The 24,040-nt window shown below is 40.5% G+C and overlaps 1 protein-coding gene across 1 annotated transcript in view; it reads left to right on the top strand.

Annotated features, from left to right (window-relative positions):
- SMS (spermine synthase) overlaps nucleotides 1–24,040 on the top strand; it is a 77,182-nt gene that overhangs the window by 43,078 nt on the left and 10,064 nt on the right. Inside the window, exons 3-9 of the mRNA XM_050936683.1 lie at nucleotides 3,268–3,361; nucleotides 5,754–5,818; nucleotides 7,827–8,002; nucleotides 9,521–9,677; nucleotides 10,484–10,571; nucleotides 11,673–11,787; nucleotides 15,305–15,384. Of these exons, the coding sequence (XP_050792640.1) occupies nucleotides 3,268–3,361; nucleotides 5,754–5,818; nucleotides 7,827–8,002; nucleotides 9,521–9,677; nucleotides 10,484–10,571; nucleotides 11,673–11,787; nucleotides 15,305–15,384 (775 nt within the window). The remainder of the gene's footprint in view (nucleotides 1–3,267; nucleotides 3,362–5,753; nucleotides 5,819–7,826; nucleotides 8,003–9,520; nucleotides 9,678–10,483; nucleotides 10,572–11,672; nucleotides 11,788–15,304; nucleotides 15,385–24,040) is intronic.

Here is a 24,040-nt window from a genome sequence, read left to right as displayed (position 1 = left end):
CCTAAAAGATCCTGTGGTAACAGTTAAAATAAAATATAGATAAAATCCACATAGGTCTAGAAAAGCCTCTGCTTTATATTCTAATATCTGCAATAAAATAACCTTGCCTTTATATTGTGTCTCTATTTTAAAATGTTTACGAAGTATGTATGTATTGAGGAAGCACCTCCCACAGCTCTGAAATGAACCACATTGGAGGTGAAACATGGCAGTTGTTAAACCGTAATAGTAATGCCTCACTTTAGGACAAGAAATTGGAATTACTGGGGGGAGGGGGGAATTTGGGTAGAGGAGATGACTACCCAAATTAATAACTGGCCAATGGGAGGTGAAATACCTCCAATTGTTACAGTATGGGGATAAACTTCTGAAATAGCACATTTGATAGTGCAGTATTCTCTGGCACCGTGTAGAGCATGGGTTTAGTACAGAATAGTAAGAGTGCCACTCAGCTACATGTTCTAGCACTGCGGGTGGTGGTTAGGGATTAGTCTGACTCAATTGACTTAAAAAGTCAATAGGAGTACTTCCATTGAAGTATTTGATCAAAAACCATGCAGTCTCCTGGACTGAAGGCATTATACATACCTCTAGGGCTAGTCTATAGCATGCTTGGGCAAGAACACTTCATTAAAATCCCTTTCTGTAGTGGAGGGTGTCCAGCTGTTGGAAAAAGTTGTCATGTAGGCTTCTGCATCCATGCTTGACTACTACTTTCCAGCAGGATTGTTGCCAGCCAGGGTTTCTTTTATAATGTGCCCAGAGAGCCTTAAGAAACAGACCAAGAGAAAGGGCTAAAAATGCTTTTAGGGATACACATGCATAGAGGACAATAGTGGCAGCTCTTTATAGAACTGGTTTTTGGGAAAAAAGAGGAAAAGATCACAGATGTTTTCAGTCTTTTATGTTTCTCCCCTGATATGTGGCCTGAAATCTTGAATGTCAAAAGATTTTGACCATCTCTAGGTTCTTAACTTAATAACTTCTATATATGACTGGCGAGTTATCCTTTTCTGGTAGCTGAAAACTTGCTTATACTATAGCAAATCTTGCTTTGCTGGAGCCAATCTCCTGCTAACTTTTACCAGATCCTAGCCATCCCACGAAACAAAAACTACTCCAGAGTTTCCTGGCTTTGATGTTGCTTCTGTAGCATTTGTGTACAAGGCAATGCTATAGTGTGCAGAATCTTGCAAAAACACCAGCTCTTACACCCAAGCATTGATGCTGGTGGAGTGTTCAGGGCTGTCAAAGTAAATTTGGGGAACATTCTGACAGGCTGGCTGGCTCTGCCATATAAGAATGGATGGGGGAAAAGATGGTGAATCTGAAGATTAGATGGGGACTGCAGTGGCAGTCCCCATGATTGTTTTAAAAATAAATGGCATAACCTGATTGGTTTTTACTATTGTATGTATTTCTGAAAAGCTGGAGAAAGTCTCACTGCGTGTATTGCTATTGCTTATGTTCATCAATGTACTGAACATGCTTATAACTAAGTTGTTCTATTGAAGATTGTCACTAACATTTTACTATAGTGTTGATATGGAAGAAAGAACCAAACCATTATTATTAGAACAAAGTACCTGAGAGTGCTTTCTCTGAAGAGAATGATAATGTCCTAATGTTTCTAAAGTGATGGATCAGCATCCTAGTGACTAAGCTGATCTTATAATTACAAGACAAACATGAATCTGTCACAGGAGTGGCCAAACTTACTGACCTTCCTAGCCACATACAATAATCTTCAGAAGTTTGAGAACTGCAAGATGTGCGCAACCTGCCCTGTGGGATGGCACCTGCCAAGGTGAGGCGCTTCTGGCCCATCTAAAGCCCTTAGATTCCCTCCCTGCAGGGCAGAAGCCCCTAATCCTCCCACCTTGCTGCAGGGCAGATGCCCCGAGCTCTTCCCTCCCCCCATTTCCCCCCCCCCCCAGTCTGGTAGGCAGAGAATGGAGGGTGCGTGGGGGGAGTCCATGAGCCGCACTTTAACTGTAAAAGGGCTGCCTGTGGCTCACAAGCCATAGTTTGGCCATGGCTGATCTATCACGTTACTGTCCATCTACTTTCCTCCATCAAACTGAACCCACAGGTTGCTTATTATGCAGAAGTTATTTACTAGATGGTAGGAGGAATTAGACTGGTCCTGTGGCTTTGGTGAACCATGGTTTTAATGGTGTTAGTTTACAGATGTCTCATAGATAGTCTTAAATATTAGTGGGAAAGGCCTTGGGTGGACTGTTTCTGATACCACCTGGTTCAGAGGGAAAACGGTAAATCTGCATGTTTTTAAAAGTACTTTATAGATGTTACTGAAGATTTAAAAAAAAAAAATTACTCCAAAAGGGTTATGCTGCATATCCTTCTCCTAAGTGAGGTCCTGTATAGAGACTTTGGTGAAGTGAGACATCGTAGGCTATCTCTTGAAGGGACTGGAGCTCTATCTTAAAGGCCTTCTCTTCTTTTCTTAAAAAACCCCATCAAACCGAACCAAACCCCACTGATATCCAAAGCAAATGGCCGATTGGTGGCCTCTAGAATAGAGCAAAGGGTTTTGTTGTTGTTGGTTCAGGTCATGTCATCCATGGCCTCTCCCTTTTTAATTTTTAGGGTAATCGCTTTAAAGCTAAAATTACTGGAAACGTTTAATCACTTTAAAAATTTCCAGTAATTAAACTTGCAGAAACTAGTTACCTGCTCTTACTTAGTACTCGTTTTTGTCACTTAATTGTGTGTGGTCATCTTCTCTCCCCCACTCTGTAAAATATGCTTTTTATTTCTTGTGAATAGTCATTAATCTGTTAACATGAAAGCTGTCTGCAGGAGGTGTCTCTAATACTTTTAAGTTCTCTTGAAGTGAAAGGGAAGGGAATAGCTAATTGTTTTCTGAAACTTGTTTTGTTTTTAAATATCTAACTCTTAACTCTCCCAACAAATTATCATATTCAAAGAATAGAGACTGATGTGCAGTGCATTTTCCCTCATTATGTCTGTGTTGGTTTTTATGCACTGCTGTGGTTTTGTTTGTTTGTTTTAAGATTAGTTATATGATTAGTTTAAGATTATGGGGTGGCTGGCATGCCCCTGTCAACTCTGTTGTTCAGTTACATTTTGAAAGAAACAGAGAGAAAATCATTTGTTGACAATGGAGCTGGAAAAATTACCAGACTTCTGAGTTGCATTGTATTAAGAAACAGTTTTTCCTCTTGGTAAACCACAATGTTGTTAATAAATGAAATCCTAATCACTGTAATTTTTGCTTTGTAGTTTTTCCAATCTGAGAATTTACCCTCATGGATTAGTATTGGTGGATCTCCAGAGTCACAGCGATGATATGAAAGGAAGAGATGAGATTGATCATGTAAGTATACCATTAGCCATCTGTAAGCACATAGAAGAAATCCTAGCAGCTTCTTTGAATATGTCAGTGTGGGTCCCGCTATAGGTTTGTGTCCACAAGATCTGAGTCTTTTGAATAGCAATGTGTGTTTGGGGCTGGCCATGCATCCTGTACTTCCTTGTGCTCTCATGCAAGAGTAAAAGTGGCTGTCACCCTCCCCTCGCCTCTTACCACCCGTGGCAACAAAATAAAACTGTGGTGTCCAACCCACTACCTCTTAGTGTTGGCTAAATTTTCTGTCTGACTCTGTCTACCTGATTTAGACTCAAGAACTAATACACACACACTCTCTCTTTCTCTCTCTCTCTCTCTCTCTCTCTCTGTATGTGTGTGTGTGTGTATATATGTACATACTTGCTCTAGTACATTAATAGAACTGAATTCTTTCAGGATGTCTTTTTGTGGCCATATGAGGCTGCTTAGGACATTTTATCTAGATAGGTCATCAGATGGCTGGTGTACCTCTCCCTCCAGATATGAAGGCCCACTCCACCAGGGCACAAACAGTGTCTTCTTCCAGTTTCAGGAATATCTGTGAGGCAGCAGTGTGGAGTAACCCACTGACTTTTGTCAAGCTTCATGCCCCACTTAGAAGCCAGGTCAGATGCCCAGTCTGGGAGAGCTGTACTGCAACTGCTATTCAACTGAAACGCCTTATTCCCACCATCCGGAGGTGACCCTGCTTAGTGGTAGTGCAACCTTCCACACGTTGCTGTGTCTTAATGCCAAGTTGGAGAATCAGCTACTTTTTTACTTAGAGAGAGAGAGCCTCTGTATGCCCATTTGATCCTCGACCTGCAGGCTGATATTGTCAATAAATGTGCCAATTGTGATAGTAATTGCTGTAATGTGGAGACTTTTCACCAGGAGTTGGGCTAAGACTGCCAACTTCACATTGGCTTCAGATCTGTTGACCAGATCTGTATTGGTAACTTGCAAGTGAAAGGCTGTGTGTCATTACTTTCCTCTTAAGATACCCAGTGTAACAGGGTGTGTAAACATTGCACTGAAAGGGCCGGGGCCAGTGTGGGCTCTGTGTGCTAAGGTAGCTATGCCAGTCATGCATGGTAAAAAGGAAGCTGCCGTCAGCAAGGAGGAGGCCCTGAGAAGGAAGTGGCTGCTGAAGCATTAGGAAAGAACCTCCTAAATGCCAGAGATTCTACACCTCCCTTTCCTCTCCCCCCCCTCCCCTCAAGCTCTGCAAGGAGTCAGGTGAACCCCAGGGAAACCCAGGAGGGAGAGACTGGCTTGGCTACCTGGCCAAGAGTCCATAAAGCTGTTTTCCAGGTACCCCCAAAGTAAGGGGATGCTACTGACCTCTTTCAAACTCAGCCTCGAGCCTAACTCCTTCCTTCCATCTAAACACAAATTATGTTAACCCAGGTCTTGGACCCAGGCTCTCAGGAGTCCATGAGTCTGAGTCAAGCCAGGATCCAGGGTTTGAGACCTGTTGCTTTACAGGGTAGACATAGCCCCACTGGACTTGTCTTTGGGAGTCCACCAAACGCATTCCACGCTCCCATGTGCTGACATTCTTTGTCCTCTTGACAGTCATGTGTGGTGGTCAGTCAAGGTTTCCCACACTACACCATGAACCAAGGGTTAGAGGGGCCATGTGTTGGGAGTGTACTAGGAAAGTTGGTGGCTGGACTCAGGCCCACATAATGCAGTGTAGATGCAGATTGGGACCCAGGGTTCAACAGTTCCTGGCCTGGGGTTACAAATGAGTGTAGACACTCAAGCCATAAGTTAACAAACTTAAGGACTGTTAATTGGAGTTCTGCTGGCTCTGGGCTTTTACCTGTCGGGTATGTCTACATAGCAATTAAGCATCGGTGGCTGGCTAGGTCAGCTGAGTTGGACTTATGGGGCTGTAAAATTTCTGTGCAGACGTTCAGCCCTTCAGGGCTGACTCAGGCCATCTGACTTGGGCTTGTGGGGCTCGGGTTGCTTGGCTGATAAATTGTGGTGTAGGTGTTCTAGCTCGGGCTGCAGCTCGAGTCCTGGGACCCTCCTACCTCACAGGGTCTTAGAGCCCCACATCCAGCCTGAGCCGGAAGTCTGCACTACTGTCGAACAGCCCCATAGCCTGAGCCTGGCGAGCCCAAGTCATCTGGCACGGGGCATCTGCGGGTGTCTAACTGCAGTGTAGACATACCCTAAAAGCCTAGGGGCTGGGCTGACCTCAGGGTGATAACTGGGCATGGCCGGGGCCTCAACCTAGCTGTATAAGGCGCCACTGGGAGACTCTCTTTTTACACTTTACTTAACACAATTTCAGATTACTGTATCATGGGTGGGGAAGTGTATTTGTGACCTTTTGTAAACTCAACATCTTTCATGTTTCTTACAGCTACTAAATAAGATAGAAGAAAAAATGAAAGAGTTGTTTCACAGCGGTATCAAAAGGGTAAAGCGGTATGTTATTTTTAATGTATCATCAACTTTTAACTTGATTTACATTAACATTGAAAGTGAGTAAAATCCTGCTTTGTTACATAGGTGTAAGTAGGGCCTAATTCTTCAGAAGCTAGGGAATCACTCTGGATTGACACAGAATTTGGTTTTGATCCTCTAGTGTAGTGGACAGGTCTGTGGACATACCTTTTGATTTACTGTTAATTTTTGTTTCTAATCCTCAGATTTATTCAAACAGATGTGTATATGTAAATATATTTTTGTATACTCATTTGAAAATGTCATATGACAGTTAATTTCTATAATAAATACCTGTTCAAAGAAACACGGTCAAGATTGGTAGGTGCAAAATTGACTTTTTTGTAGCTAGCAAATTCCACATGACTCTTTTTTTTTTTTTTTTAAATGAGAGATTTTTGGTTCCCAGGTACATTCTATAGTGCTGTGGTGGAGTTTGTAAGGAAACTCAGTTTTAAGTTTCTAAGAGGCTATTAAAATCACCAATAATACATTTTTGCCTTTAAAACAAGCTATGAATACTCAGTGTGTGTATGTATCATAGATTATTAGGGTGGGAAGGGACCTAAAGAGATCATCTAGTCCAACCCCCTGCTCAAAGCAGAACCAATCCCCAAATGGCCCCCTCAAGGACTGAACTCACAACGCTGGGTTTAACAGGCCAATGTTCAAACCACTGAGCCATCCCTCCCCCTATTTAGTGGGAGTATGCCTGCTTTTTCAATACCTATGACTGTGGTGGTTTTATTTCAGAATTGATAAATATCGCCACTAAGTTTGTTAAATTGTGCATAGCATAAGCCATTGTGTAATACTAATCCTTTGTATACAATGTAATAATTATGGTTCATGAAGAGAGAAAGGGAATCCAAAATAAAGAAAAAGTAGTCTGAAATATTTTCATAACAATTGAGTTGAATAAATAAAAAATTGGAGAAAATAGCGTTTTCATTTCAGTTTGATATTTTGATGCACACAGATGGTGAGGCTATTTTGTCCATGTGTGTTGGTTTTAAAAGGACAACAAAGGTCTTTCACTCTGAAAGCAGACTAGCCAGAAATTGCAGTTCCTGATTTCAAAAAGCTTAATTCTCCTCAATAGGAAACAAATTAAATCAGCATTTATGCACAGAAGCATAACAAAAGCATTTTGATCTGTTGGTATCACCTTAACATGAACATTGAACGTGAATTTGTCTTTTTAAAGCTAACTCATTTTTTAAAACTGAACTTATACTCGATTAAGAAATTGTAAAATGAATGACTAGATTCATCCAACTTTGACGCTACATACCTGAGCCAGACTTTCAGAAATTAATGCAAATTCTGGTGAAAACATCCAAATGTGTTTTACATCTATGTTAAGAATAAAGGCAGACAGTGCTTAAACTTGTTTGGTGTCTTTTTGCCAATGTTCTGCATTTGTTTCATTAATTTCATTTTCTTGTTTAAAATTAAGTGTCTAGTGTTATACAAATCCTCTTCCCCACTATAAAAGACTGATTCACACACAGGTTGCTAGAATAGTGCTAAATTAAAGTATCAACACCTAGATTCTCCTATAGATACTAGCAATCCTTGTATATTTGACTGGTAGCTAAAATATTTAAAATAACCTTCTTGAGCATTACACACAGATTGGAATAACTTTGTATACAGTGCAATCTTACTGAATACAAGAAAAATGTAAAAATCACATTTACAGATTTTAATTCTATTGTACAAATACTTTTTGGATAGTATTTTCTTGCAAAATCATAGATTAAACATGTATTTGAGTAGGTGTCCAGTACATTCAGTTATGATATAAGAAATGATAAGTCAATGATAAGTTATGATGTAAGTCAATGATGATAAGAAAATGTTAAGTACTATGGGGGTGGGAGAGCATCTCTCATGTACTGCATTTATGCTAAATTAAAGGAGAATGAGGAATGTTTGTTAACTTTCAGATTGAATTGTGAATAGTTTTTGTTTTTCCCTTCTTTAGATTGCCAGCAATTGTGAGAGGAGAAGCCATTGATAGATACTGGCCCACGGCTGATGGGCGTTTGGTAGAGTATGACATAGATGAGGTTGTTTATGATGAAGAGTCGCCTTATCAGAATATTAAAATTCTACATTCGAAACAGTTTGGGAATATTCTTATCCTCAGTGGGGATGTTAGTAAGTATAGTCTCTTTACAATGTTCTGTTGGTCTGAAGCTGTGGGTATTTGGATTCTATCTTGTCAGAACACACCTGTATTAGTTTCCCATGGATGTTGTGTGGAGTTTTTGGAGGGAGGGAGAGAGGGGGAGAGAGAGAGAGAGAGAGTGTGTGTGTGTGTGTGTTTTAAAGGCATTTTTTCAAAGTATCAAACAGAAAGTTTCAGATAATAATAAAGAGATCTCTCTTATATTTATTTAACCCTTTCCCAGGCTGTGCAACCTCTGACAGTTACTTTAAGGGACAAGAAAGCAAACTCAGTCATCCATCTTCTAAACAACTGCCCATTATTTTAAAGGACAAATGAAATGATTTTCCCTAGCCTGCCTTAGGGTTTCATAACCTTGTTAGATGGCTTATTTTCACCTTTAAAATATTTGGGCTGTTGGCCACTAGCTTTCTCTTTTGTTAACTGATTTTCTTTGTTTGAGGCCAGCTAGGGGCAGCCAATTAGTGGTCTCAACCTCCCCATCAATACTACTACTTCTTCGAGTGCTTGTATATGTCCATTTGGATTTAGGTGTGTGCATGCCCCGAGCACAGCTGTTGGAAATTTTTCCCCTAGTGGTATTCAGTGGCTCGGCTCTGGCACCTCCTGGTGATGCGTGATCATAGAACTGATATAGGGGCCTCGCTGAGCCTGCACTCTTCAGTTCCTTCTTACCACCAATGGCAGCTGTTGGAAGTGCTCTCTTTGCCTTTACAAAGTGCCTTTAGTGGTTCTCTGTATAGTTTTCCTGTACATAGTTTCTTAGTCTAGTTTTTAGTTGTTTTACTGTAGTAGGGGTGGAGCTCCTCTCAATGCCCGGAGAGGCTGTCCATTCCTTCCCCAGTACCAGGGCATGCCTCAGTCACTGGGGCTTAAACAGTGTGCTTCCGGTGGCAAGCCTAGGCCTACTAGCGACCCTCACTTGAGTTGTCTCAAGTGTCTGGAGGAGGGCCACAGGAAAGGACACTGCCAGATCTGCCGTGATTTCAAACCCCTCTGGTGCTCTCTGTAGGCATTGTGTAGACAAATATATATCTATCTAATAAAATGATAGCCCAGGGAACTGCTCAATTAACTAAGATGTAAGAAAAAGTCAATTAATTAGCAGAGAGTATGCAGTAATGCCCCCCACCTGCAATTGGCTGCTTGTGGTCACATCTGCACAGAGTTCATTGACTCTAATGGGGTTATTATGCTGATCTACCCATGCAGAATAAATGATGGGATGAGGGTGGAAGTAGCCATAAAAATTCCATGCAGGGAAAGCCCTTAGTTCTGGCATGTCCTCACTTTGGAGAGCTGGATTTTGTAACATTAACACTTGTAAGCATGTTGGTTTTTTTGTTCTGGAAGAATATAAAATCCATGCTGGTTTTCACACTGACATTACACAGCATTGCTTTAAGATGCATCTGGTTTACTGTATTTAGTGATTAATGACTTCAAAATGCAAAGCTTCTGACCAACTTTCTCTTTGTTCCTTCCAGATCTGGCAGAGAGTGACCTGGCATATACGCAAGCCATAATGGGCAGTGGGAAAGAAGACTACACTGGGAAAGAAGTGCTGATCCTAGGAGGTGGTGATGGGGGTATACTGTATGAAATAGTCAAACTGAAACCAAAGATGGTCACCATGGTGGAGATATCCTTTCAACAAATGACCATTCATGTTAATAATACAGCATACTCTTCCTTATGTATCTTGAGACCTCAAGTTAAATGTCTCTAATATGAACTTGTGTTGGGAGACTGGCTCTCTCTAAGCCAAAAAATAGGAATGGTTTTAGACCCAATCACTGCAGCATGCAGGTGCTGACTGTGAGATCTGATCCTGGCCATGGAATATATATTTCCAAGTTCCTAATCCAAACCATAGCTCTCGGACAGCATTTTCTGCACTTAGAGCTGAATCCCGATTTTCTTATTTAGGTAACTTAAAGCCATTAATGTCAATGGGAATATCACTTCATTAAAGACTTCAGGATTTGGTTCTTAATGATGATAGCACATGTGTCAACCATATCCTCTTTCTCAGATATCAGTTAAAGAAAATGATCCAAAGGTGGCTTCATAAATAAGATTTCCAAGTTCCATTTTCCAGATATGATTTGCTGCTAGTCATTGTACATAGGAAATTTCATTAGCTATAAACCAAAATAATTACCATCATCATTGTACTAAAACATTACACTTTTAAAATGTATGGTAAATTATGGTACCAACAGTGCTGGTTGGAAAGAATTTTTTTTTTTAATATAAATAATATCTTAAACCTCTAATTGAAGTTGGAAATTAATTCCTAAGCCTAGATATTGCAGGAAATTATATTACTATTCCTATTCCTCCATAAGTTTGACTGTATCTCTTCGATAAAAGGGACCCCCCCGCCCCCAAACTTTGGTTAATAAAAGGTGAACAGAATTTAATGCTCCTTAACTAACATCAAACATTGACCAAATGGTGATCGACGGGTGTAAAAAATACATGCGTAAAACATGTGGAGATGTCTTAGACAATCTTAAAGGAGAATGCTATCAGGTAATCTATCTGTCACCTTCATTGCAAGTAACATCTAGATTTAGATCTGGCATGTATTGTTTTGGGAAGTTTTTTGTATGCCACCTGATTTCTTAACATTTTCTTTCCTACTATTTTAGGTTTAATCCATATCTGCATTTCTAAATCATAGTATATTTTGTATCAGGATTTAGATTCAAAACACTGATCCATTAATTTTGAGATATTTAACTCTCCATCTCCAAACCCGCTCTGCTTTTTTAATATTTACAACTCACACTTGGAATAATAAAGAAACTTGAAGGATAATAATGCATATTGCCATCACCAAACCTTTTTAGTAGCTGAGTGAAAATAAGTAATATTAATATAAAAATAAGGTATTGTATCTAATATCTCCCAGTATAAACTGGCTGAGAAGTAATGCAAATCATAAACTTAATTCAATGCTACTGCATCATTCAGAATCTCAGATATAGTTCACATGATTGGGGGTTAATTTGGTTTTATCTGTGCCATTATTTGCTTGAAATCTGTTGGCAAATTCTGTTCATATGAGTAAATATTCTACCATTGGAAAAAAGAAGAAACTGGGTTACTGAGAAGGATATGTGACATACCATGTCTGCCAGAGCAGGTAAACTAGCCCAGATCTACTGGATCATAGTTTGGTATCTTAACTGCAAGGTTATTCTTCCTAAGGACATATCCTTGAACACTAGCTAGTTTTCTTGGAGAAAAACTAGCAAAAATTGCATGATATTTTGCATGCGTCAAGTGTGGTTCATCCAAGGATCTCAAAACTTGCCATTATCTTGTGAGGCTATTAACTACGTCCTCATCTACAAAATGGGGAATAACAGAGGCACAAATGATCTAAGTAGTCACCCAACAGTCGGTGACCGAGCTGGGCATGGAAATTCTAGTTCGCTGCTGCATCACTCTGCTGCCCGATACCCCCAGCATTGCCTTCTATATGGAGATATAAAAAGCTAAGATTAGAACCTTATGTTAAAGTCTGGCTTAATTCTGACCTCCTTCCCTGTTTTAATTCCTATACATCATATTAGTCTAGTCAGTTTAAGAGGATTTTGAACACTTATTAAAACAATAATTTTTTAGGTTCTAATAGAAGACTGTGTTCCTGTACTGAAGAGGTATGCCAAAGAAGGAAGGATGTTTGATTATGTAATTAATGATCTGACAGCTGTTCCAATCTCCACATCTCCTGAAGAAGGTTAGTTCTTTGTTTGTACTAACTGTTTTTAATACTTGGCTTTCTTGACAGTTCACAGCAAAATATTATTTTGGGGTTAAAATGAGGGGAATTTTTTTTACCTTACGTGATGCTTCTTGGGGGTACCCTGGGTTGTGAGGAACCTTGCTGCCCCTTCTGCCCCACCCTCCGCTCCTCCTGGCTTCACCTTGAGGAAACCTTGTCTGTACCTGCCATGGATCAGCTCCCCAACTCCACGGGCAGCACAAGGACACTCCTCTAGGCCTACTGCTGACATTCTGCAGGTTAGTGAAAGGCACACTGCAACTCCAGAGCGTCTGCCTGGATTGTCTAGCCCCGTGGGGCTCTTGGGTCACAACTAGTTGCATCAAAAGCTAAATAGCAGACTGCAATGATGGGGTACATCTACACTGCAAAAAAATGCCAAACAAAACCTGTGGCAGTGAATCTCAGCCTGGGTCATTTGATGCAGGGCTAAAAATAGCAGTGCAGATGTTCCCACTTGGGCTGGAGCTCAGGCTCTCAGAAACCCACCACCACCACCATCACCTTCACCACTTTCTGGATGTTGGTGGTGACAGGAACCTAGTCACTGCACAGCAGTGAAGCCAACTGTCCACTTACTAAGGAACATGCTCTTTTGAGACAAGAGATGTTCTCATAATTAGGAGCACTAGGAAGAAAAGTAAGGGGCGAGGGGAAAGGAGTGCATATGCGTGCAAGTGGAGAGAAGAATTGTGACTATCAGGACTTCTAAATTTTAGCATTCAGTTCCTGAATTGGGAGAAGGAGGAAGTGAGGAGTACTGTCCTTGCAAATTTTGAAGTAAATGTCATAGCAGGATCTTTATTTTCCCCCATCTCCACTTCTTGAGTTGAATTTAAACAGTACAGCTAGTTTATAAATTATGAAAGACTTTGGAAACACAAATTTGTTTTTTACAGCTTGCCATACAGCTTTTACAGCTTGCCATAGATTTGTGACCTACAGAACCTGAATGTACATTTTCTTTAATTGGGTCTTATGAAATTGGGGAACACACTGTTTTATCCTCTCAGGAAGGGAGATATGTTTTATGTTTTTGAAAATAAATATAATAGTGTCACACCATATTTGATGCATCCGACGAAGTGGGTATTCACCCACGAAAGCTCATGCCCCAAAACCTCTGTTAGTCTATAAGGTGCCACAGGACTCTTTGCTGCTTTTACACTATATTTGAGTTGCTGCTCTAGCATGTACGTTTTTGGAGCATTTTTTCCCCAGATTTCTTTTCTCTTCGGAGCATTTCTTCCCTCTCCACTCTCCCGCCCCCCCAGGAATTTACTTCCTCTCTGGGTGATGGTACAATATAAACTACTGTAGTCATATGTAAGTCTTGGCAATAATTTTATACAGAACCCAGAAGTATGCTGAGCTCTGCTTGAAGACAGCCACTGCCCTAAATAGCTCCAAGACTCAGACCTTGATCTTGTAGTTTACCCCATCAGGCACATCCCTGAATCCACGCACAGTGAACTGCATGATCGGGGCCTATATTTAGATATGATGCAGTGAATGATTACAGCAATGTCCTTCCTCATTTCAGTCCCTTTCTACTTTCTGCTAGCTTCCAGTGTCATACATTTAACATGTTTTAGACATAATCATTATATTTACCTCTGTTATGCAAGTATTATACTCACACTTGAACTTGAGCCTTTAGATCAGGGGTCGGCAACCTTTCAGAAGTGCTGTGCTGAGTCTTCATTTATTCACTCTAATTTAAGGTTTCGTGTGCCAGTAACATATTTTAATGTTTTTAGATGGTCTTTTTCTATAAGTCTATAATATATAACTAAACTATTGTTGTATGTAAAATAAATACGTTTTTTAAAATGTTTAAGAAGCTTCATTTAAATTTAATTAAAATGCGGAGCCCCCCCTGGACCGATAGCCAGAATCCGAGTAGTGTGAGTGCCACTGAAAATCAGCATGCCATAGGTTGCCTACCCCTGCTTTTTGTATATTAGAATACATTTCTAAAAGGTCAGTGTTTAAGCTTCTGATTTTTATGTTTAAAATACTGCTTTTGTTTCATATCAGGCCAGATATCACTTAGAGAAGATTGTGAGAAGCAAGATTTATATAGATTGTTTAAAAAGCATTTTTGAGAATGCAAATGTTTTGATATGTTTAGATTCAGTATTATTAGTACCAACTCAGGGTATTTTTTGGCTATATTTGGATTACAGTCCAGACTCATTACTCTGAGTAGGAATACAGTATGCAGGCAGAATAGGGAAATACCCTTTAGTTAGTAATATGGAATAACTGCAAAAGACCCTGCCTTTCAGTGCATATTAGAGAAAGATGGGTTGATTTCATAGCACAACATGAAAAGCTGCCTCCAAACATTCAATTATGGCTCCTGGTCCTAATTCTACTGTTTTTTTAACTCCTATGCTGTTGCTTATTCCTTGATTGACATTTTTTGGGGAGGCAGAGAAATCCAATAGCAGCCCCCAAACAAGACAGACAAAAAGAAAATCTGGAAGGTTGCTGAGCAAGTCTGGAAGTTGAGGTCCTTTTTAAAAGAGTTGAAGACCAGAATTATTATGTGCTATATCACTATTCTATTAAAATATGGATATGGAACACTTTAGAGAACATAAGATGCCTTATCTATGGAGAATAGAATTTTCCTTGCAGAAGACACAGTGTGGGTGGAATGGCTAGAAGAAGTTGAAGTCTTATTGTGCTGTATGTTGCAGGACAGCAAGATCTCAATATTTTCATTAGGCGGCACTATTTTAGATTGCTTTCCAGTAATGCCTTCAAGATGACAGATAACTGGTAGCTTGAGTTGCCGATTGCAGTTATGCTTGCGAAACAAGTTAAGTCTTCATGAGGGTTAATTTAATGCATGCATCCAGTGACTTAAAGAATCACCATCATATTCTTTCTCCTGCGTATTTTTCTTATTTTCAGGACTCTGGAGCATTTCATCCTGAACTGCTTACCTATATGCACCTTGCAATGTGAACAATTAGAGCTGATGGGGGAATGTCACTTACGCATCTAACCTCCATAGTTTAAGATTGCATGCTTGCTTCCTCTGTGCCCTTGGCTGGGTGGAAACTGCCTTACCTTATTGGTAATGAAATACTTTTCTATTGGCATTCTGGGCTTAAAAAGTCCAGTTACTGGCATTGAAGACTAGATTTTTTTTTTTCCTGAAATTTTCTTTGTTTACCACTTTTAGTTTGACTTTAAGCACAGTCAGCTAAATAGTTGGAACTCATGAAAAAAAGTGTGGGATTTCACACTACAGGCTATGCAAAGTCTCTCAGAAATTCTAAAAAAAACTGACAAATCCCAGGAGCCCAAGTGCTGGTAATCAACACTTTATTTAAACTAATGATAGAGAAAAATAATCATCCTGCTGAAATACTCAGTAGCAGTGCTTAAATATTAGTTATGTAATGCTTAGCAAGCCACTAGTACTTGAAGATTCTAATTCTTTCTTTATATCCAGATTCTACGTGGGAGTTTCTACGATTGATTCTTGACCTTTCAATGAAAGTCCTGAAACATGATGGAAAATATTTCACGCAGGTATGACACTGTGATTAAAAGTAATAATTATACATTCTTTCTCTATATATAGTGACTTACATTTTCAGATCCTGAAAAAATACTGACTGACTTCTTCTTCAATATATTGCTAGGGATATATGTATGAAACATGGTCTTTGTTGCTGCTCATTTGTTTCTGGTGGTGCATGTTCTCAGCTGAGGTCATAGTGTATTTGTCTTGACATTTATAAACAATTCTTCAGGAACTAGTTGGCTTGTCACAGAGGATTATGGCTTCAAGTGGTGTTTAAAAAAGTAAGAACTGGTGAATTGTTAAACAAAGAACCAGTTTTCATGCCAGTGGCTCTAGTAATATAAACAAAGATGAAAACTTACATTGTCCATAAGGCATGAGAGAGTTGAGAACTGACCTACTGGATGCTGAACCAGCAATAAATGGAGAGTAAATAATAAAGAGCACCTCCCCATAGTAATGTTTAGATTGCTAGCTGCAACTTCAAGGACCAGATTTGCAAATATAAATTTTTGCCTGCATTTTTCCACCCACAAAATTAGAGACAACTTTTGAAAACCTACTCTAATTTTGGCACTTGTAAAAACACTTCAGGTGAAGACAGTGGCAAAACTCTGATTTCCAAGCGCCCACTAATGTTGAAACCTCTGGACTAATATTCATTAACTTAAAGTTTTAAAAAAAATATAAAAGCCTTTTAATATATTAACCGACGTAAAACCACTTCAAGTGTAGTTCTAATCAAACTCTCACTGGAAGAGACTTTTTAAATATTGTGATGCTTTCTCGGGGTGCCCAAAACCATAAGCCACTGTTACCCTTCTGCCTCAGCAAGAGAGCTTTGCTGGAGCTTAAAGCGTGTGTCAGCTACCTGCCACACCAGTGTGTCCACCTCACCAGCAAACTTCTCGAGATTCTGTCAGTCTTAACCTAGCCTTGCAGGTAACATTCAGTGAACCTCAGTTCCTGAACCCCCTAGGAGAGCGCTCCTCTGCAGTAACCAGCTCCTATCATTGGACATTTCACCAAAATTACCAAGTTTACTCCTCTAAAGAGACAGTGCATGCACCAGCCTTTTAATTTAGCTGAGGATCCACACTTTAATGCACAGCACTGGGATGATTTTATGATAAAACCAAAAGTAAGTCTATTAATAAGAATAGCGATGTAAGTGAGAGTGAGCAAGGATAATAGAAACAGAAAATGATGACAAAACAAAAATTAAACACATTTTCCAGTGTCTAAAATTTAACCGATTTACAATCTTGGCCTCAGGAAATTTCACTGTTACAGTCAGATCAGTGTCTTTAACCCACGTGGCTGAGGGATCCACCTTTCACAGATTTCTGTGTCCTCTGACGAAGTGGGTATTTGCTCACAAAAGTTTATGCTCCAATACATCTGTTAGTGTATAAGATGCCACAGGACTCGTCGATGCTTTTTACAGATCCAGACTAACATGGCTACCCCTCTGATACCTGTGTCCTCTGTGTCTCTTGTGTCCATTAAATGATGGTTTCTTGCTTCTCTTTATACTTCTCCAAACTCATTGTTTTGTCTCCAGAGCAGGATGACCCCCTGGTGTTCATCCCATCCCCCTGCTGACTCATATGTAAATGGAGCTTCCATTGTTTTGGTTCCATATAGCCTAATTTACATTAGGGAGAGGGAGATAGCTGCCTTCCCTCCCCTCTGAGAGAAATCCTGTTTCTCCCTTTCTCTAATCAGCCTTGAATGTATAATATCAATGAATATCCATGCTTCCTCACAGTGTTAATACATACATTTCACAATGATATTCATGACCCGTGTGTTGCTGGCTTTCATAAAAGACATTACTTAATACATTTATACAGTAACTCCTCACTTAAAATTGTCCTGGTTGCTGATCAATTAGGGAACATGCTCATTTAAAGTTGTGTAATGTGACCTTAGAATGTTGTTTGGCAGCTGCCTGCTTTGTCCACTGCTTGCAGAAGGAGCGGCCCACTGGAGCTAGCTGGTGGGGGCTTGGAACCAGGGTGGACCGGCAACCCCCACATCAGCTCCCTGCTCTCTTAAGTTCCCTGTGCAGCAGCTGTCCAGCAGGCTATCAACTGACCACAGTTCAGCTGTTCTGCCTCCCATTGCCATATACTGCTCCTGCCCTCTGCCTTGGAGCTGCTCCTGGGAGCCTCCTGCTTGCTGGTGGGGGGAGGAAGGACGGAGGGGAGGGATGATATCAGGGTGCTCCCCTCCCCCTGCTCCTGCCACCCACTTATCCTATCTCCATAGAGTGGGGAACGGGAAGTGCTCAAGACGGAGGGAGCTTGCCGGCAGCAGCTGCTGTCTCAACTTCCTGATCTAAAAAGGCAGTGTACTTAGAGTGGGGTCAGCGTACTTAAAGAGGCAATGTGCATTTTTCAGGAACATAACCACAACGTTAAGTGAGGAGTTAATGTAGTATAATAGTATTGTATATAGTATTCATTTGCTTATTTTGGAGGTTTCAGGCCCCTGTTCTTCCTCTGGGATGTCTGGACTCTCCTTATCACAAATATGTAGTCATAACTGCACGTATAAGTTTTGTATCATTGTTTTAAATATAAAATGTTTTCTGCTATTTTCTGTTCTCCAGCACATGTCTGAACTGTAACTTTGAAGGTATTTTTTCCTCCCAATGTACTCATCATAACTTGTCTTTTAATATCATGCAGATGTAGTATGTTGAAATATTTGTTTTCACTTAGTACTCTACAATAATTCTTGAATGGCGAACAAACCATTTGTTGGTCTATCTGTGAACTTAATGTCTATCTAAGCTAGGAGTTTGTAAAGGAAATGGCTTTTATGCTAGACTGCAGTGCATAAATTCACAAAAAAATAAGGTTTGCCTACAAAACTCGCACTAACCACCCCCACCCCCACTTATTTTGTGTTGTTGTCATTATTGCCCACCATAGTGTCATCAGAGTTTAACTCATTTCACTTGTAAAATATAGTAAAATCAGCCTTCTATAACTGTAAACTTAAAATTGTATGCATGGTTTTAGGTATTCATGAGGAATCTGCCAAATTTGATTATTTTAGTAAAAGTACATTAGCAACATTAACCACTGTGGTATTGGAGCCTAGTTTAAGACATATGTTGAAAACTGCAGCGTGTTGAATGCTATGTGTTGATAAGTGCTTACTCTTGAATTGGTCTCTGTATTGCAGTTTGCCAGTCTGTGGTTTGGTAGTGGAGGGTTGTTTAGTTTATAGATTCTGTTACACAGTGTTACTCCAATTTGCTATGTCTCAGACTGCTGTCTGGGTCTGTATGGTGTAGCTTGTATTTACTTAGCAAAACAACTTCATTTTCTCAAAGAAGGCATTTGTAAAAACTGAGATTGCGTTCTCCAGGGAGCTGAAAACTATGGTTTAGCCTAAAAATAATGTATTAAGTGGCACCAGAAGAAGTAATGGTTTATTTGCCCATCTATTCATTCTGGCTTTTCGTGTCTCCCTGTGTTACATCTTGGCTTTTTCCATGATGAGCAGACACTTCTCAGCAGAAACCAAGGTGTCTAATAATGGAGTAGACCTCCTACTTATTACTGGTCAGCTGCCACACAGTAGCTGACTCTACAGGGCGCCAGCTGAAATCTGTTGTGCTTTGTGCTGTAGTGCTGATGTTTGAACACTGGCTGTAGGGATCGCCAAGCATGCAGTGGAGTCAGCCTTTCAAGTTGGAAAGCTGTCAGATTAAGGGCTGTCGGTTTAGAATATTGTTTCTTCCTAGTGTCTGGGCAAACTTTCTTCAACAACATAGCTTCATTTACAAACCCAAACCTTCCATATACTTTGGATGTGACTTTCTCAAAGACTAGCCTGTGTTACAGACTCAGATTACTTGTTAGCAATGATTTGTACATATTTCACTATGCTAAAGTTTACCTTTTTAGTATCTTAATTCTTTTTAAAGCAAATATACTTGGAGGTGGATTGATTTTTTTTTTTTTCTAAATCAGCAAGCTGGAAACCTTAATTTAAATAATCATTGGTTCTTAATTTTGTTTTGCATATGTACCTTTTGAGTTATTCTCCTAAAGAAAGATTGATTCTCATGGGATAGTAATAATTAAAACATGTTGATTTGCAAACAAATATAGTCTTTTCACTAAACTAGGAACTTTTTGCTACTCAGGTGGGTACACTATATCTGTACAAGTTAATTTAAGCAATTGTATAGCTTAACATGTGTTTAGGAAGATTCTGAGCTCTTACATTTTTTGTGTTAGAAAATGGTGAAAGATACATTTCTTATTAACTAACTCATTTTTTACTTTGTGTTTTGTGTTTATGCTGAATTTGGACGGAAGTTTGCATTTAATTAAAAAGGCACAAAAACAGCATTTAAAAATTTTGTTTTTATTAGTTAAATAAAAACTACCTTACATGTGATGGATATAGAAGAAAAAAAGTTTATACACACTGATTATACTGTACCACAACTGTATCGCTATAAGCTAACAGTACAATTACATGTATTGCACTACTTTAGGCTCTGCAGACTGCACCTGCAGATAGAGTTTTATGTAGTGCAAATGCACAGGATGTAGAGCCCAGGAGTCTCAAATAGATAGCTCCTTGACAGTAGCTAGGGAAGTCCAAGAAATATCAGCAGTTACTAGCAGGTAAATAAATACAGAAGTGCTAGCGGGTGGGAGGTGGTAATAATTGTTGTCCACAGGATAAAAGTCTGAAAGAGTAGTAATTGACTGTACCTTGCTATTGCTTTTTTATCCTCCGCCTCTGGCTATGTAATCTGCTCCTTTTTCCTCTTCCAATATTCTAGTTACTGTTCCCAGGCTAATTCAGTCTAATGAATTTGTTTATGTGCTGTGCATATGTGGTGCTTTGGTTTGTTCTGAAATCAGAACTTGCTGTTTTTTCCCTTATTTCATAGGATTTTTATTTTTATTTTTTGAGGGTATAACATGCATTAAGGGGAAAAAGTCACCAATTCCCCAAACTGGTCACATGCTACTATTCCTAATTAAATAACTTAAGTTCCAAATTCATGAAAGTTTCACTGGCACACCAATAGCCTTGTTTTTGCATGACTGTGTTGAGTAGATAATACATCTGTATGCTCCTCATGAGCGAGAGGGCACGAAATAAATGGAACTGTAGGTATAACTGGCTAGGGGTGTGTCCATCAGTGTTCTTCAGGAAAGCTGTGAAATATGTGCAGCGGCAGTCTCCTGTTTGTCTCTCAGGTCTTCATTGCCAGCTGGAGCTACATCTGGGGCCTGATCCAAAGCCCACTGAAATCAATGGGAGGCTTTTGGTTGATTTCAGTGGGCTTTGGATCAGGTTCTTGCAGAGAAGAATTATCCAGACAAGATGTATGTCTCTTGGAGGATGGGTGCAATGAAGGTAGTAAAATGAAGTGAGGCTTCATTTGTTTGTCTTTTTTTCCTCTCCTGCAAAATTAGCACATTATTCTAAACAGAAATTGCATAATAGTGAGGGTTTGGGGGAACATTTAGCCAGGTTCTGTGATGTAAGATTTGTTCATTATGTTTTTAAACAAAGCAGGTTTCGTGTTTTCTAGGTTTGGCAGGAGGCTCTGTTGAACCAGGAATACATCATGAAAAGAGGGAGAAATTAGATTGTATCTTACGTTCTTTTTATAGTTGTGATTTACATAGTTATACTGCCCTCTCAAGATTCTGAAAGCATATTTGTTCTTTCGCATGCATTCCATTCCACAGCTTGGTCATTCCTTAGACATTCAGAGACTGAATACAGCAGTGGCTCTTAGCTTTTCCAGACCCCTTTCAGGAGTCTGATTTGTCTTGCGAATCCCAAGTTTCACCTCACTTAAATTACTTGCTTACAAAATCAGACATAAAAATACAAGTATCACAGCACACAGTCACTGAAAAATTGCTTACGTTCTCATTTTTACCATATAATTATAAAAAAAATTAATTGGAATGTAAATATTGTACTTACGTTTCAGTGTATAGTGTATAGAGAAGTATAAACAAGTCGTTGTCTGTATGAAATGTTAGTTTGCACCGACTTCACTAGTGCTTTTTATGTATCCTGTTGTAAAACTAGGCAACTATCTAGTGCCCTCTGGAGGACCTCTGAGTACCCCCAGGAGTACATGTACTGCTGGTTGAGAACCAGTGACTTAAGAGAATCTATGAGTATTGTGCAGTATGATCTTGTACCACTAGGTAGAGACAAAAGACTAATAGTGGCTAGCAACTTTTCAGCACACCAGAGTCCATGGAAAAGTTTTGTGTGAGAGAATTTTGAGGATTTATTTGCATTAACAAGAGTGCTAGGACAGACTTGGCTAGTTGTAGGATTTGTTTTTATATTGTAGACAGTTATGGAAGACAGTTTGAAAAGAGAGGATTAGATTTTTAATGTGGCTAATAGTTGTGGTAGTATAGTAGTTACCATGTGACTTTTTATCGTCGAATATGCTTGACATGTGTACAGCACATAAAAACTATTCAGTTTCCTCTCAGTTGTTCAGCTTGCACTCTTGGCTCTTACAATCTCATTCTTTCAGTAGTTCCTCAGGGCTTGTCTACATCACAAAGTTGCAGCGCTGGTGAGGGGTTTACTGCGCTGCAACTTAGGAGGTGTACACATCTGCAGGGCATCACCAGCGCTGCAACTCCCTGTTTGCAGTGCTGGCCGTACTCCCGTTTTGTCTCGCGTGTAGAGGATCCAGCGCTGGTGATCCAGCGCTGGTGATCAAGTGTAGACACTTACCAGCGCTTTTCTTGACCTCCGTGGAATAAGCAGGTATCCCAGCATACCTGAGGAAGCCTCTCTGATAATCAAGCGGGTCTCCTTCCCCACGGTTTGCTCCGGTGTTCTCCGAATCCCCCCCCCAAGCGGGTCTCCTTCCCCGCGGTTTGCAGGGGGGTTCGGGGAACGCGAGAGCAAACTGCGGGGAAGCAGGTCTCCTTCCCCGGTTTGCTCTCGCGTTTCCCGAACCCCCGTGCAAGCAGGTCTCTTTCCCCGGTTTGCTCTCGCGTTCCCCGAACCCCCGTGCAAGCAGGTCTCCTTCCCCGGTTTGCTCTCGCGTTCCCCGAACCCCCGAGCAAGCGGGTCTCCTTCCCCGTGGTTTGCAGGGGGGTTCGGGGAACGCGAGACCAAACCGCGGGGAAGGAGACCTGCTTGCTCGGGGGTTCGGGGAACGCGAGAGCAAACCGCGGGGAAGGAGACTTGCTTGCTCGGGGGTTCGGGGAACACTGGAGCAAACCGGGGAAGGAGACCTGATTCCCCGCGGTTTGCTCTCGCGTTCCCCGAACCCCGCTTGAAGCCGCCCAACAGCGCTGCAGTGTGGCCACATCTAACACCACTTGCAGCGCTGGTTGCTGTAAGTGTGGCCACTCTGCAGCGCTGGCCCTATACAGCTGTACTAATACAGCTGTAACAACCAGCGCTGCAAAATTGTAGATGTAGACATACCCTCAGGCATCATAGTTCTGCAGCCATACAAAAGACCTGAATCTCCAATGCAGATTTTAGGGGTCTGCAAATAAAAAAAGGTTGAAAACCACTGGCCTAAGTGACAGGTGCATAAGTCCCACTCCCAAATCACTTATGTGCTTTTGAAGAGTTGTCAAAACTTCCTCAAAACTACCTTTTTGCATGCTGTCCAAACCTATTGGAAGGTTCTGTAACAGCTGATGTATGATGGCTGTTTTATTATCAGTCATCGTCTGTTTTGTATAACCCAACCGTTTTAACTGATAGCCACTATCCTTGATGCCAGATACTTGCCCTGCCAGTCTAACCTTCTCAGCCAATAGCTGTCGTCCTGAGCCTATTTATGAAATGAAAATTTCAAAAATATTTTTGTATGGGAACTGCACTTCCTTGTCTGGGTCATTTTTCCTGTCCAGATAAAAATGTTCTCAGAATGTTTATGGTGGGTTTTTGTGCATTCCACTAACTACTGTTGTGAGGATCAGATTTCTTCCCCCCACTCCCCCCCCGGTCGCCATTTGTCATGCTGCTCCTTCCCAACCATTCTCCAATATAATAGACATCTGCCCTTGTAGATTCTTCAGACTCGTTGGGCCATTGCCTCATAGCTGCTCTCCTGTGTGTGTGTGTGTGTGTGTGTGTGTGTGTGTGTGTGTGTGTGTGTGTGTGTGTAATTTCTTGCCAGTTTCTTCTTTCAAAATTCTTCTGACCAATGCTATTACTTTTGAGGCATGGTTCCTATATGTGTGTGTATTCTACACATGGGTACACGTGCACCATGCACACCTACATATGGATAGGGATAACCTCCAGTTATAAGTATTTCTTTGTGATCCCAAAATGAACTGTGTTTTCATAAAACGCTGCAGAGTCCTCCTTTGAACCCATTCAGCTCCATTATCTCTTGATAACTGCCCCATCTCCCACCACATACACATACGTACTTAGCCAAAATGATTTTCTATCTTGCTGTAGAATAGATATCTTCTGGCCCTTAGTCACGCTGAAATAAAAGGAAAAGGGAATATTGGCTGAATTCAACTTTGTCCTAGTCCTTTGTCCTAGTCCCATGAGCTATTGATATTACCCTTCCTTTTTCCTTCCAGTAGGAAAGCTGGCTGCTACCACACAAAGCATGGTGGTAGTGTGTGCGCTCATGTGGCAGAGGAA

The sequence above is a fragment of the Gopherus flavomarginatus genome, chromosome 1, assembly GCF_025201925.1.
Source record: "Gopherus flavomarginatus isolate rGopFla2 chromosome 1, rGopFla2.mat.asm, whole genome shotgun sequence".
NCBI classification, from domain to species: Eukaryota; Metazoa; Chordata; order Testudines; family Testudinidae; genus Gopherus; species Gopherus flavomarginatus.
The sequence above is the reverse complement of the archived record's forward strand: the minus strand, read 5'-3'. Positions and strand labels throughout refer to the sequence as shown.